At 31.6% G+C, this 15,804-nt stretch overlaps 2 protein-coding genes across 2 annotated transcripts in view; both read right to left on the bottom strand.

Annotated features, from left to right (window-relative positions):
* Window positions 1–2,061: 2,061 nt before the first annotated feature.
* Window positions 2,062–12,397, bottom strand: LOC143231527 (uncharacterized). The gene is made up of 4 exons (XM_076466049.1): window positions 12,310–12,397; window positions 4,748–4,852; window positions 3,909–4,067; window positions 2,062–2,931 (listed from the first exon to the last, which is right to left on the bottom strand). The coding sequence occupies exons 2-4, from the start codon at window positions 4,796–4,798 to the stop codon at window positions 2,689–2,691; spliced, it is 453 nt and encodes a 150-aa protein (XP_076322164.1). The 5' UTR covers window positions 4,799–4,852; window positions 12,310–12,397; the 3' UTR covers window positions 2,062–2,688.
* Window positions 12,398–15,531: 3,134 nt separating this feature from the next.
* The window catches only part of LOC143231377 (uncharacterized), a 32,374-nt gene continuing 32,101 nt past the window's right edge, over window positions 15,532–15,804 (bottom strand). Inside the window, exon 16 of the mRNA XM_076465922.1 lies at window positions 15,532–15,612. Coding sequence (XP_076322037.1) covers window positions 15,532–15,612 — 81 coding nt within the window. The remainder of the gene's footprint in view (window positions 15,613–15,804) is intronic.

Genomic DNA, 15,804 nt, shown 5'->3' with positions numbered 1-15,804 from the left:
GGCAGTGGGATATAAATTAAATATCTTATTTATATACTTATACTCTAAAGAGCATTTTATCTAAATCGAAACTTTCAAGTTCATTTTGAAACTGCTAATTCTAAATTATTGAATTATTCGTTTTGAAGATCTAGGTGTTAATTAACAGTGTCCTCTATTATGTTCAGTAACACAGATACAGCATTTGTTATCAACTAAATTAACAGAGAAATTTTCTTAGTCATAATATACATAATTGTATTAATAATTCTTCTCAGACATCTTTAAGTATTTCTTTAGTACAGTTAATATTTTTTACTCTTTCTCGTTATTCATTAGACACTATTGAATAACACTGTTAGAAAAGATTAGAAATAGTATACATACAAGGCGTTTGTGCAGCGAACGTTTTGTTGATTCTGCACCTTATATATTCTGTAGTCAGAATAATTCCCCAGAGCAACATAAAATTTTGGTTTGGAAACACGAATTATATACAGTGTTTTGCGTTTTTCCAATTATACAAGAAGTTTAGCATATCTATTTTTAAAAGTAGTTTTTTAACTCAATTTGTGCAAATGGGATCTTCTATCAACAAGTGGACTATTCCATCAGGTTGTAACCAAACTCCACTTTATTGGTTTTTATAGAACTTATTTCTGTCCCTTATCTAATATCTTTGGCAAAATTATCCAAGACAATTAACTTATGGGAATAGTGACAAACCATGCAACTCATATCTCTTCATTAAAATTCTCTCAATAATGTTTATTACCATCCCATTAATGTTTTTGGTGACACTGATTCATTTCTTTGGGAACTTTACTTAACAATTTGGGGTTTTACCTCAATATACCATGTCTGTTTGGGACAAGAGTGCATAGCTTTGAATTTTCTCATCTGTAAGTCAAAACATGGAATGTATCATTAGCTAATTCATGCAGTAGGCTTCAGGCTTGAATTTTCCCTTATTTGGTAATGATGTTCACTAAGAAGGGCCAATGTTTTTTTTGTAATGTATAGTATGAAGAATGCAGCAGATTGAAAATTTGGAATACAAACACAAATACTTCTCTAATGTATAAATGAATAAAAACCTTGTAACCTGAGTACTTTTGAAAGGTGGACATTTCTTCATCATGGGCAAATTGAGAATGTGGGAAAGCGTGTAGAGACAGTGCCAAGAATGACTCTCAAAGTAAGTCATTCACATGTCCTTTGGAGCAGGTCACCTAGTGAAATAGTAGTAAGTTTGTGGACTTAACAACTTTGAGATATAGAATTCAGTTCTTCACAGTGGAAACATCACATAGTTTCTTTGTTTTGAATTTTGCACAAAGCTACACAGAGGCTATCCGCACTAGTTGTCCCTAATTTAGCAGTGTGAGACTAGAGGGAAGGCAGCTAGTCATCACCACCCACTGCCAATTCTTGGGCTACTCTTTTACCAACAAATAGTAGGATTGACTGTCACATTATAATGTTTCACAACTGAAAGGGCGATCATGTTTGGTGTGACTGGGATTTGAATCTGTGACCCTCAGATTGTGATTAGAGCACCCTAACCACCTGGCCATGCTGGACCAACAGCATATAGATCAATGTGGCTTTACTATAAAACAACCAATTAAACAACTAATCTCTGGAGCAGAAAAGGATTAGAGTAAAAGGGAACCAGTGGTGCTTTGGGTGATGTAGCACCTCACTTTTATATATTTGACTTGTATTGTAACTGTAAATTATGTGTTTTAATTTTTGGGAAACATGTCCCCAGCTTTCACATTCCCAGATTGAGCTGTCTTTTGCAACATGGAAGCTGCTTTTAGCAGTCCCTTATGTTAATTTCCCGCATTCTTAAGTACAGTTATGTGCAACATTGACAGCATTCAGATGAAGAACCACAGTCAAGCACATAGTAATGAGAAAAGTTTTAATTATAATTTAAAATACATTACAATAAAAGAATAAAAATTATTTTTTTTATATACATAATATTGATAAATAGAAAAATTTCAAAAATTCTTCTTTGTTTAATATATTCATTATATACATGTAAACCAAAACTGAATATCTACTCTGAAATTTAAAACTAAGGCTTTGATTTAACAAATTTGAACTATATAAACTTTCCAAATTTTTGAGTAACTATACAAAAAACAAAATTTAAAAAAATCATATCATTTGCTATTAAAGTATTAAAGCTAAAAATTTTAAGGAAAAATGTCTACAACAACAGCATTCTAAAGTGTTGGGAATATTCTATTTAGCACACACACTAAAATCACAAATTAATAGTAACAAGATAAGTGTTAGGAGGGATTAGTTAGGACATAGTAGCTGGGTGCTCCTACAATGTTCCAATACTTATTACCATCCATTCACTGTTTGTAGCCAGTTGTGTATAGGGTTTAACTTTAAAACCAATTGACATGTTTAAAAACCACTTTAACTTCTCCTAACTCATAAGAAACTTAATACACGAATATCCCCCAACACTTTTGGGTGCTGTTAGTATAATTACAGTTATTTTCATTCAGAAATGATAACTTTGTCCTTTATTGACAAATGATATGATTTTTAATTTAATTTTATGTATGTATTTAACCAGTCACAAATTTTTTATAATTTTTTATAGTTGAAATTTGTTAGGTGTAATGGCTTTAGCTGTGAATAAAACATTAGGCAACATTGTACAACATTCAAACTTTTTTAATCAGTAAAAAGTCCATAAGATGTATCCATATCAATCCAAGAAATGTTTGCTGTAGATTTGGTTTCTTCAAATTTCCTGGTAGAACGAGGTGATTTAAAGAACTTTCTTGACTGAGACATCAATTTTTTTGGAGTCTTATGATTTTTCCTTGTGAACTCAACCTTAGGACTTAATTCATTCTTCTCATTATCTTCATAACTGAAGAATAAATCATTAGCCATCTCTTCTTCCATCTTTATCTGAAAAAATGAATAATTTCATTAAATTCTTTAAACTGAAATTAAATGTTTATACTAAATAGATTACAACAAAGTCTGTTATGACAACTTGTCGAATTTTGGAATTATTTATACTTAAAAAAATAACTTTTCACAACAATAGCTTTTTCTATACAAGTATAACCGTCTGCCCAGAACAAGTCTAAGTTGATTATAAAATCTAGCTAACTATAACAGTGTGAACTTAGCTTATAGTGTTTGTTTTATTTCTGCTATGTATTGTTTGGATGATCACAGAGAACCTAGATTGTTACTAGTATCTTGTATATGCAATTCACAGCTCATTCAAATAATTAACTTTTATTTACAATGGAGAAAAACTTTGGACAGTGATGTTGCATAGGCTTGAAAACATAAGAAACTCATAAACACAAGTAACTTAAGATGGTTTACAATGAGAACAGACTATGTATATACATACACACACACACATACATACAACTTATAAATCTTAGAAAAAAAAGACAAGGTAATAGTACTTCTTTCAAAATTTCAAATGATATAAATTGAAAAAAAAAGAAAAGAAAAAGAGAGACTGTATATAGTAATGGTTAAACATTTCTAAGTAAACTGATATAGAAGGTATAATAAAGCTCATTATGCTAAACTATCCTATGCATAAACAATGGTGTAGTAAATAAACAATCAAGAAATGGCACACAATACATATATGAATTATGATATACGTTTCTATTATAGTTTTATAGACAAAGGTGTTTTGTTCTATCCAAGAAATTTTGGAATAATTTCATTTTGAAATTTGAAACTGACTAACAATAATACAGAGGTTATTTTTAATACTAAATAGTACACTGAGAGGTTAACAACAGTAAACAGTAAAAAGTAAACAGATAAGTTTATTGATTAATAGCTTACAAACAAAACACCACATTTTCAGATAAACATTCTATAAATTAGTTTATGATAAACAATTAAACCTTTTTATTTGTTGCTTTAGATTTCCCTGAATAAGTCTTTTGTTTTCCAGGACTATTGGATGCATCTCTCTTGTAAGGAGCAACTCGTACAGCTACAGACCTTCGCTTTACCTCTTGTGTTAACTTTGAAAACTGAGAAGCACTGTTGCTTGTTTCTTTCTGAGAAAAGGTAACATTTAAAGAAAACAATTTCATCTTTACAGTGTGCGTGTATATATAATTTTTAAAACGGTTTAAAGTAACATTTAATAAGCTCTGAGTGAGTATTTTTTTTAGTGTGTAAGAAACTTGAAATTAGTTCTTAATTTATAATCTACATATTGTACATCACTGCAGAGAAAGTACTTTGACAACTATTTATAGATTTAGATGCTCTTATATTAGAGAAATAGGTAGAAACATCATTAGATTAAGTTTATATAACTTTCAAGAATAACTAATAACTGACCAAGAAAAACCTTATTATTATTACTTTTAGTTATCCAAACCTGCTTCTTCCTGCAAAATTAATAAGTTTTTGAGGTGCAAAGCACTTTGTTTAACTATATTTGTAACAACTTAATATAAATACTTAATTTTTAAGACATTTTTCTATACTTACAGTTTTCCATCTTCTAAGTTATTGTAGATTAACATATTATTATTTCACTCAGGATGTCACTTCATTTCACACTTTCTATTTCACATTACTAAATACTTGTAACAAATAAACTGGTTATCATTATGAAGATACAAGTATAAGAACTGTAATCAACATCTAGAAATATCTGAAATATTAGTAGTGATTTGTTTATGATGTAATTCTATCTAAACACTTAAAACTTTGTAAGAATATTTACCTTTATATCATCTGATTCTGAATTGTTTTTACCTTCCACCTCTTCAAACATAACTTTCTTCTTAGTTTTTGAACTTGGGACCACGTGTTTTAGTATACTGTTAGCCTAAAATTCAATTCAATGAAAAGTGAACTAGCTACTTTTAAAATTTGAGAGAAAATAGTTTCCTAGTCCTCAGGTTATTTAAGAAACCACAAAATGAGTAAGAAAGATATTAATTATGCTTGCACATGAATTTTACTGTTGATGGTTATAAAAGTGAATGTGTTTTTTCTAACACAATAAAATAAATTTAAAAAATGATAGCATCAAACATAAGCTATTATTTTAACATTTATGTTTGTTAAGCTTTACAGTATTATATACTTTAAGTCTTCAAATTGTGTTTAAACATTTTTACCTCTACGTAATCCAATATTGAGCTACTGTAATTTGCCCCTTGCTTAGCATGTATCTTTCTTTTTTGGATTTCATTCCATAAGAATTCTGTTTTAGTATGCTGTTAAGCTACTTGATAGTGATTAAAGTATAAGTTACAGAAACATCAGGTTAAAGTACTCAAAAGGATAAAATAAAAACAACTTTACTGGATAACATGATGGTTTCTAGTTTTTCATAATTTGTATCATATACAAATGAAAATATCAATTTTCTTGTTTGTTACAGGATCCTGTATAATCTCTTTTATTTTGAGAAAAATTCTGTAATGTTAGAATAAAGTATTTTGAATGTGTTACATAAACCTAGGTTTCAGTTGCTCCATCTTTATAAAAATGAAGGACTCATGGATCTAATAAACAAAAGGAAAAGTGTAATGATTTGTTACAAGTCACATGAGAGAGACAAGATACAGCTGGCAATAAGATTACCAAATGTAAAAGAAACATAAATAAATAAAAAGAAACACAAAACTATATTTAATTAAGGACAATAAGCAGGTTATAAATTAATTTATTTTATCTCACATAAGACAAATTACCTTTCTCAAGAAATGGAATAAATCTAATGTGGACCCCCAAAAGAACAATGGTATGTCTATACATTTACAATGCTAGAAACTGGGTTTTTAATACTCATGGAGGGCAGAGCATAGGTAGTTTTTTGTGTAGTTTCATGCTTAAGTTAAAAAAAAACAAATCCGATGTGAAATTTCCAAAACTGCAATCACTTTCTATAGCTGCTCAATCAGAAAATTGGCAGTGGAATGTTGATATTTTTCTGCTTTATGTGACAATAAAACTATCCCACAAAACGGCGAATAAGATTGTTGATCACTAAAGCTACAAATTAATGCTATGCTGAATTAATAAATGACTTCAAATAGATTTAAGATTTTCAAAATCATAACTTAAATATAATTTTAAATTTTGAAGATAGAGAACATATTTTATTGGAGAGTAAGGTATATAGTAACATACAGTCACTGCAAGCATAATCTCTAAAAATTCATGCATGGCTAATTCTTGAATTTCACTGGTTTTAAATCATCCAGTTTTCTGATGCAAAAGATACATATATACAATACAAACAAAAAGTACATCTATACTATATGTACAAAACTTTACATACTCATAAAAGGATCCTGCAGAAGTCTGCTAAAGTTATATACTTTTATTGAACAAAGCCTTAAAGCAATTTTGGTAAGCCTTATACATAATTTCAACTACTTCTCAATTGAGGATCTTGTTAGCTTTACTGAGTAAGCTTGCTTCAACGTTGAATAAAACTTATTAAGGATTAAAGTGTTCTAACATATCCAGTACATACTCTGAAATTTAGTAAAAATTTGTTGAAAAGTATATACTGAATATATTATAACTAATCCTTTAGTTCATTATATACTAAAGGGCACTTCCATTTAACAGTAGCAGACCACTTTATAAAGCTCAAAATTTCTTAAATGTTTTATCAAGTCACAACAGCAGGTGTTTGTACATGCAATGTATACAATAATAAGCCAAGCCAGATGAGAAACAAGGTGAAACAGTCCAAACACAAAAGATTCTTTATAAGGCTGCAAAGTCCAAAGCAAATCCTTCTTCCTAGCTTGCTTTCCTTAACTAATCTAATCTACAATAATGATGGTTTCTCAGCATCAATTTTAACAGTTCAATTACACAAAAATCAACAGGTGATTTGACCAGTAGGTATTCTTATGTAAGAAATATATACCCATTTCATTCTTCAGCTGCTTAAGGCATATGATGGTTAGGTGAATTTTTCATAGAATCAATTCATGTACATGCAGCTAGAGGCATTTTTAATTATATTTTGCGCTGTTGCTTGGAACATGTGGAGAGCTCATACCAATGACCTTTTAGTTCATGAATTGTCACTTGTTACAATATGCTCCACTTTACTTACCATGTCTGGGGGTATGACTTGTTGCAAATAGATCTTTTTTAATGGTAATTAAAAAATACCATGGTAATGGTATACTTCTTCTTTCAATGCCTTTGTGTACAAGGGACATTCCCATCTTGGAAATTCTAAATCCACAATCAGAGTATCTTAATTTTCCTAAACTGAAAGTGTATATCCAATAAGCACTTCCATCTTCTCATAGTATCAGCTTTTCCCATTTTGTGCTGCCCACTGTTTGCAAACTTTTTTATGATGCATTCCACAAGCCTTCCACATCATCTTACTGGTTTAGTTTTGTTTTGAATTTTGCACAAAGCTACACGAGGGCTATCTGCACTAGCCATCCCTAATTTAGCAGTATAACACTAGAGGCAAGGTAGCTAGTCATCACCACCCACTGCCAACTCTTGGGCTACTTTTTTATCAACTAATAGTGCAACTGACTGTCACATAATAATGCCCTCATGTCTGAAAGGGTGAGCATGTTTGGTGTGATGGGGATTCAAACCAGCAACCCTTGAATTATGAGTTGAGTGCCTTAACCACCTGGCCATGCTGGGCTCCCTCCTACTAGAATAAAAGATTCCAAATTGTCTCTTATGCAAATTGTTATGATCATCTCTCCACCAATAGGAAAGTACTACCATCACATGATGGACGTGACCACCTCCACGTGCCACTACCAGACCATCACTTCAAGATGTAAGCACTGGAAGACTGGTGGAAGGTGGTGTGAATTGTGATAAGAGGGAAGTACATTTTTAATTTAGAAAAATTACAACAGTACTTCTCTCCACTCAAAAGATTGGCTAGAATTCAATCTTGAAAAGAAGTATGGAATGTTGCAAGGGAAGAAAAGACATACCATCCAAAAGCATCCGAAGGATATCTTTGCAGATAAAAGAAACAGATCAGAAGATCTGAGTAGAGGCACTGCGCTATTTCTGAACCAGGTATCTTCTTGCTATATAAAATTAAGAACAAAATGGTGAGAAAAGAAAAGAGCTCATTCGAGTGGGAGAGAATAAGTCAGGAAAATGATCCTAATCAAATAAATAAATAACTCAATCCCACAGAAGGAAAGTGAGTCAAGGAGGATGTGTCCCATGGAAACATCTGAGAGGGTTTGGAATATATGGCCATACCCTACAATTTAGATAATCTGCTTTGATGGTGGCAGGTGGGCATGGTGATGTAAACATCAAAATTAGGACACTGATTGGCATCATAATTCTATCTTTGCAAGTGGTGATATGCCTCACTGCAGAAACTCCTTGAGTATAGAAGCCAGTGATGGTCTCTCACTCAGGGATGTTCTTCAAATTCCTCTCAACAATAACTTCTCATGATGAATTCAAAGTTGCATGGAAAGTAACCTTAATGGGTATATCACCAATGGTCTTTGAATGCAACAGGAGTTCACTGTGTTTAGGAGTGGATGTTTCCACCAATATGTCACCAGAACAAAGCTCTTTGACTGACTTAAGAGAGCCAGCAAAGCCATCTAGTCCATTCTGAATAAAAAAGGGAGACACTTGCCTTAAAGATTTCTCTGAAAGAGAATGTAGTATCAGAAAATGAGGAAGATGGATGCATGAAGGGTGGTCCACATGCCTCATTGCAGAATCACTTCCAAAAACTAATTGAGACGAGAAGCAAAGGAAAAGGCGAGATAGCATGAAACTTTGTATGTTGAGAAGGGAACAAAGAAGAAAAAGCCAAGTGGATTAAATAACAGACCTAACTGGCAAGGGTAAAGGGACAAAGATCCAGAGAAGAAGAGGGTTTCCAGGAAATAAATAAATGGGAACAAGACATCATGAAGGAAGCCATGTGTGCAATTTAATAATGAAGGGCATAGAAGTGTTTCAGTTAAACATGGGTAGATATGATAAATAGAAGAACAGGAAATGAGTAAAAAGGAGGAGTTGCCCTCAAGAGCTGCTAAGATCTTAGGAAAGAAGGAATGATCCAAATAAAGGAGAAGATATGATGAATGGTACAATGTCAGAGTGACTTTGATAGAAAATATATCTGACTGACACCACCAGCGGCTAAGAAGAGAAGAAAATAAATACACCTTAAGGGATAGGTAAAGTATAGAACACAAGGAAATGGGCTTAAACGAAGGTAAAGGAAGGGAATGGAGTGCAACATTAATGTTAAAATCCAAAAGTACTGTATGTCTAAACAACCAACATATCATAAAAGAATGGATCAAAAGAGTAAGGATAGGGGAAAAGAAAAACTCTGCTGTAATGAGAAAAACTGAAAGTATGGGATAAGGCTGCCTGATACCCAGATATCAAGGAGACCAAAGACCCCCTTTTCAGAAAGCAATGGAAGAAATTTTGAGATGCCAGCAACTGTTTGACAAGAAGCTGGAATATCTGAATCAGAGCCCAAGTGCAAAAATACTCCATTTTCACTGATGCACAGCCATGGATGAAGAACAAATAGAATGAGCTAAATGAAACTCTACTCAACACAAGAAACCAGATCTCCTAGCCCATTGTGAAGATGAAGAATGTGAGGTGTAGGATGCAGAACCAGCGATTGTGGTTAATAAAGGAGAGGGATGAGAGGGAACAACTGTAACTCAGGAAACCATGGTTGAGCAGGCAAGTAAGGAGCAATCAGAAGGACTTTGTATGGAGCGGTACGAATAAAGTAATCAGATAGGAGAATAAATATAAAGGAAATTGTTCAACCAATTCTGGCTAAAAGCATGTATGGCCAAAACTTAAAGATGGAGAAGAAGGGACCAAAACAAAGGTAACTGGTGAATTGAGGGAGGTGGCAAATTCATCAATATGAGGAGTGCTTCCACTGATCACAAAGCCACCAAAAAACAAAGGAATGAAAGGACTACCCCATGAGGTAATCCTGGTATAGTTGGGAAAGACAATTGGCCACAAGGTTAAAAGCACCCAGTACATGAAAAGTCATCAAATTAGTGTGATCCCATGGTAAAGCATGGGGCTTGAATATACTGATTGAGGCAGGACAGACCAATGACTGGCCTCCAGTCTCCAGTTTTTTTTGGGAACTACCAACATGTGGGTATAAAACCTTCCAAGCTCTTTAGATCAGATTAAACACTATAACTGTGATAAACGCTTATTAGTCGGGAAATTACAGACCTTTTATGAGGAATGTTCACAGATTTCAAAAATTACAAACCATTTAACTATTGTGAATTAATTCCAGGCATTAGTACTTCTATGAGGACATTATAGATATTTTGTCAGATAAAAGTCAGCTTGTAAATGGCATGAAACCAGTCAAGAATTGAAATATCAATTAAGTTAGTTGTAGTGATACTAACTTGAAACTAATTTACTCATCACAAACAAAGGATAACACATACAGTGCCAGATTAGATAGAAGACTCAATGCTGTAAGTTTATAAAGCTTGTGTATATAAATCATCATTTGTAATAATCATTATTATAAACTGTATTGTTGTTGGTATACTAAAATATATTTGTGTTAATATAGAAAACTGTGCATGTCAATTTTATTGGCAAACATAAATTTCAACATGCAATTAACTTATAAATTAAAATTTCCAGTGATTTGAAATCATAATACATAACAAGACCCATAGAAAAAGAGCCAGGAGATAGATCTATAACAATATGGCATCACAACCCAAATGGTCCCAACAACAAAGAAACCACATTTTCAGGACCAAAACCAAAGATGATGGGTGGGTTAATGTGAAGTGAGGAGGGAGACAACGTTTCCAGAAAACTTTTTAAGGTTCCTGTGAAGAGCCTTTGACAAGAAATGGATTGAGAAGAGGGGACAACCAATCAAAATCCTTGCCAGTGTGGACAGAATTGTATGGCTCAGGAGGAAGAAGGGCAAAAGTAAGAAACAAAGGTTGTTCTAAATAGTACTTAGTCTTTTGCAACTTAATGTGGCATGATGTATGGCTTCCGATGAATTAGATGGACTTGAAGTGGTGATGTGAAGTCTAGAATTCATGCTTGACATTGAAGAAACCAAGGGCAGATTTGGCAACAAAACATAGATATATAAATGCTTTCAAAATTAAAGTGAAATTGCTTGAAAATAAAGTGAAAGTAAACTATGGTTACCACTTTGAGCAGAACACAAACAAGAGGAAGATTTCTGAGCTTGAACACTACCAAATGAAAAGTGATGGTTCAGTAGTGGTGCATAGAGGTTTTGGAAGTAGCTGACTTATTAAGTATGGTCTGATTCTACACCATGGGACACATCCTCTTTACTCACTTTCCTTCTGTGGAATTGAGTTATTTATTTATTTGATTGGGGTAATTTTTCTGACTTATTCTCTTCCACTCGATTGGGCTTCCTTCATGACTGTCCATGGCAAGAAGATACCTGGTGCATCTCCTCAGGTCTGTTTCTTTCATCTACAAGGTATCCTTCAGATGATTTTGGATGGTATGTCTATTCTTCTCTTGCACTAGTTTATACTTCTTTTCAAGGTAGGATTCTAGCTTATCTTGTGAGTGGAGGGAAGTACTGTATTAGAAGTTATAATTTTTCTAAACTGAAAATGTACTTCTCTCTTCTCACAATTCCCACCACCTTTTACCAATCTTCCAGTGCTTATATCTTCTACCAGCATGCATTATGTGATAGTGGTGTTTTCCTATTTGTGGAGAGATGACGTATGATGATTTGCATAAGAGACATACTGGAATCAAAGGAGGAAGTGAAAGGCTTGTGGCATGCATTATCAAAAAGTTCTGCATACAGAGGGTAACACAAAATGGGAAAAGCTAATTTTGTGAGAGAATGGAAATACCACATCAGAAACATCTTTTTCATATAAGTTTATGAATATTTTATGTCCATATATGGCTGATAACAATCTTCTTAAAGGCAATTAATTTTTTGTGGCATCACACTTCCTACAAAATGTATTTCTTACACATTTTGTTTGACTGTAACATTATATTAACTGTGTTTGTCAAGTAAATTGCTGATTCTTATTTAATTTTTTTAATATAATGTAATCAACTTTCTATCAATTGTAAGAATAGAACACAGGTAAATTTAGCTTTAGTGCCTTGCATTATATAGTAAGAAAAACTAAGAACAATATGGTTGTTTCTATATATATATATATGCCCAAAAATCATATAAATTTTGGCTATTGTTCCTGAGGAATTATGAAATGTATTACTAAAATACAATACCTTTTTTGTCGATGAGACAACACTTAAAACAGGTGTTTGTAAACCACTAGGTATTATATCTGTGTTTAGCTCAAGCTCATGTGATTTTTCTTTTCTTCTTTATGCTGCCAAAATTAAACCAATCATATGTACTTCAACTTTACTTTTTAACAGAAGTAAATTATTAACCCTTGGAGAATATTATAATCACTTATAAATAGTTTTGTTACAGAATTAAGTGGCATCAAAATTAAATAAGTTCTTTTAGTGAATGCAGAGATACATTAAATTCGAACATAATTTATAGTCACTATGAGAAAAACCTTTATGCTGGATAGGTGAAGTGAAGAAAAAGTGTCACTGGCCACTATTCAGTTTTTCACTTTATATAGCCTCACAACAGCAGGGATAATAAATAATCTTAGTATTCTGAAAACTGTTTAATCTCGATGTCTAAGTTCAAGGGAGGTCCACTTTAATTTGACTATGTCTGATACTTTACACTATGATATAGGTCCAGTTTATTTCTCCTTAATTAATTTGCATTCAGGGTTACTGGTGAGGAGTGGAATGCTCCAAAAAAAGGATAATACAATAATACATGTTGATCAAAATATAAATTGAAATAGACCTCCCTTGAACTTAGACTTTGAAATTGAATAATTTTTGGAAAACTAAAGTTATTTTTTAATATGTATACTGTTAGGATAAAGAAGTGACCTATGCACTTAAGATAAAACTTCTAAAAGATACAACAATTCTAGCTTGTAAAAAGCACTATGTGTCAAGAAGATTTTTATTGAAACACTTTATCATTATACATTAACATAACACAAAAATACATAAAAAGTACTTTTTCTTTGTTATTTATATGCATTTACATGTCTAATGTGGCTTACAATCATTCTGGGAGAAGAAAAAATCTTAATCATATTTGGAATTATGTGAACAGTAATACTTTAAACTTGTAATTAGTTAATTAATTCCAAGAAGCTTAGATTGAGCAAAATCTATAGAACACAATAAATAGATCTATTTAAAAAAATCTCACTACCCAGAATTATGTAATTATCTTTCTGTGTAATTTGATGAAATTTTTGAAACCTGTTTGTTAGTATTAAAAAGTTAATTACAGAAAATACAAATAACACTATAACATTATTCAAAAGCAAAAAGTAGAAAACAGACATTCACTAAATAAGTAAAATTAACAGGAAAGGTAGAAAAACCCTAGAATTTAGAGCATTCTGTTTAATTTAGTGAATGATCATTTTGGACTGATTACATTTAAACAATATTATTCTTTCATCTTTATTACATAATTTGGTTATACACATATTTTTGTATGCATTTCATATTTTGTCAGTTTTATGTGTAACTATTCAACGTAGTATTTTAGTCTTCTATTTCTACAAGCCAAATATGAAGTGTAATGATAACAAGAAATTTATAAACACTGGAAATCATTCATTACTTCTGGAATATAGAGATAATTATAACATAATTTAAATTAAAATGAAAATTTTTTACTTTCTGATTCTGTTCTAATTCTGTATATTCTGTCACCTTAGAACAGGTCTAATTTGGATATTTGTCTTCTCTTTGCTAACAAACAAAACAAGGATGAGTAGTTGAACCTTAATAATTTATTAAACTGCATATTCAGAGATTTTATATAGCAGTCACTTCAAAAGTTGTCAACCCGTTTAACCTCATTTTGATGGATCAGAGGTCAAAGGCTATGTCATCATGTTTGTTCAATTGCATTCAAAATTTTATTGAAAATACTATTTTATGAATTTATGTCAATAAGTTTGGAATTAAATTGTAGATTACAATTCACACTTTAATATTACATATGAGTTAATTTCTTAATTTAAAAGTACATATTAAAAGAATCTTCCTAAATATAGATTTTGGTGAGTAAAGTGGTATTTTGAATGCAGCACCATTTGAAATTAGTTGTTAGCAATATCGAAATACTAAGTCAAAAGTTTTGTACAAATTAGGAACTCAAATTACTAATATTAACAAGCTAGAATTCAAAATAACAGCCTCATATCTTTTTCTTTTTCTGAGATATGACTTATGTACTGAAACAAGCATGGTGGTCCTGTTCACCTCTTTCTATTTTTAGAAATAGTACTTTATATACTCTTACTACAATATATGAGATGTGAACACCAAAATCAACAGCTCAAATTTTTCTCCTAGTGGTTTTCTCAGCCGTTTCAATCTATGAAAAAGCTATCATGTTCTAGTCCACTAAAACACAGCCAAGACCAGGCCAGCTTTATATTATTGGATATGATAACATGAGTGCATGTGCACCATGCCAATGCAAGTTATGTAACATTAGCTAGGCATGATTGAAAGGTCAGTATGATAAGAAAAATATATAGCGTTATGAGACTTAAGCTACTTAGACTAAACATTTGTATTTTCATATTATAATATGTAATAATTCTAGTATGAAAAAAAAATTATATTTATTTCCAAATTTTTATGAGGTTGACAGACCCCACACGGGGTATAGAAAATAACATAAAATATAAAGTCTTACTAAAAACAAATGTCTGAAATGTATTTAGGAGGTTTTAGAGATTACATAACTGATATTTGAGATATCTGGGATGAAGAATAGTTATTGATCCTAACATGAAATTCACTTTACACTCATACTAGTAACGAAACAGACTCGATATTTTCACAAACAAATCTTTAGTAAATGTGTTTCATTAAAAAACCTGGTTTGTTGTGTACAAAAAGCTTGTAATTTTTACTAAAAGTCTGCCAAATTTTGTGAAGGCGCACATACTCTATCACAAGTTATATGGTAAATACCTAACATGAGCAAATGTGTATGTGAACTGTCATATATTATACCTAGCCTGTTGTGAAAGGGTTAATTAAAAAAATAATCTATACATGAAAAATCACAACCAGTGCTAATAACAGTGACAAGCAAATATAAAACTGAAACAGTAACTTTGTTGGATAGTTATACATATGTTTTCTTCAAAAAAGAATTTACTACTGAGTCAAAACTGGGGGATACAAGCCCCCAGTATCTTTCAGTTTTGCCATCTTATTAGCTCTAGCAGATATTTGCCTTATTATGTTCTCAAAAAATAACTTCATGCAATGAAAATTTCTAAGTACATGAATTAGATATTTAGAGATTCAAAACATGAATTAGAAACCATTTTATTACAGTTAATTTTTAATAGCTATAAAAAAAAGTCATACCATTTTCTTCTGCAAGTCATTTACAAGGTTTTCCAATTTTTCCTTTTCCTTTTTCAGGCTTTCAATTTGATACTCCTATTCACATTATAAAATGAAATGTCTGCAAATATTTTTTATATAAACAATATTTTAAATAACATTTAGCAGCTTTTGTGAAAAGTAATGCATTTTTTTGGGCAATACTTAAAATTTTAGTTCCCTGGTAGGACATCAGTAAGTCTTTGGACCTACAAAGCCAAAATCTGGGATTTGATTTCTTGCAGCAGA

The sequence above is a fragment of the Tachypleus tridentatus genome, chromosome 11 (genome assembly GCF_004210375.1).
Source record: "Tachypleus tridentatus isolate NWPU-2018 chromosome 11, ASM421037v1, whole genome shotgun sequence".
In the NCBI taxonomy this organism is placed as follows: Eukaryota; Metazoa; Arthropoda; class Merostomata; order Xiphosura; family Limulidae; genus Tachypleus; species Tachypleus tridentatus.
This window is presented reverse-complemented; position numbering and strand designations above follow the sequence as displayed.

Coding starts and splice junctions, on each gene's coding strand:
- LOC143231527 (XM_076466049.1), bottom strand. CDS start 4,798: ATGTTTGAAGAGGTGGAAGGTAAAAACAATTCAGAATCAGATGATATA. Junction 4,068..4,747: donor CAGAATCAGATGATATAAAG/GTAAATATTCTT, acceptor ACCTTTTCTCAG/AAAGAAACAAGCAACAGTGC. Junction 2,932..3,908: donor CTAAAGCAACAAATAAAAAG/GTTTAATTGTTT, acceptor TCATTTTTTCAG/ATAAAGATGGAAGAAGAGAT.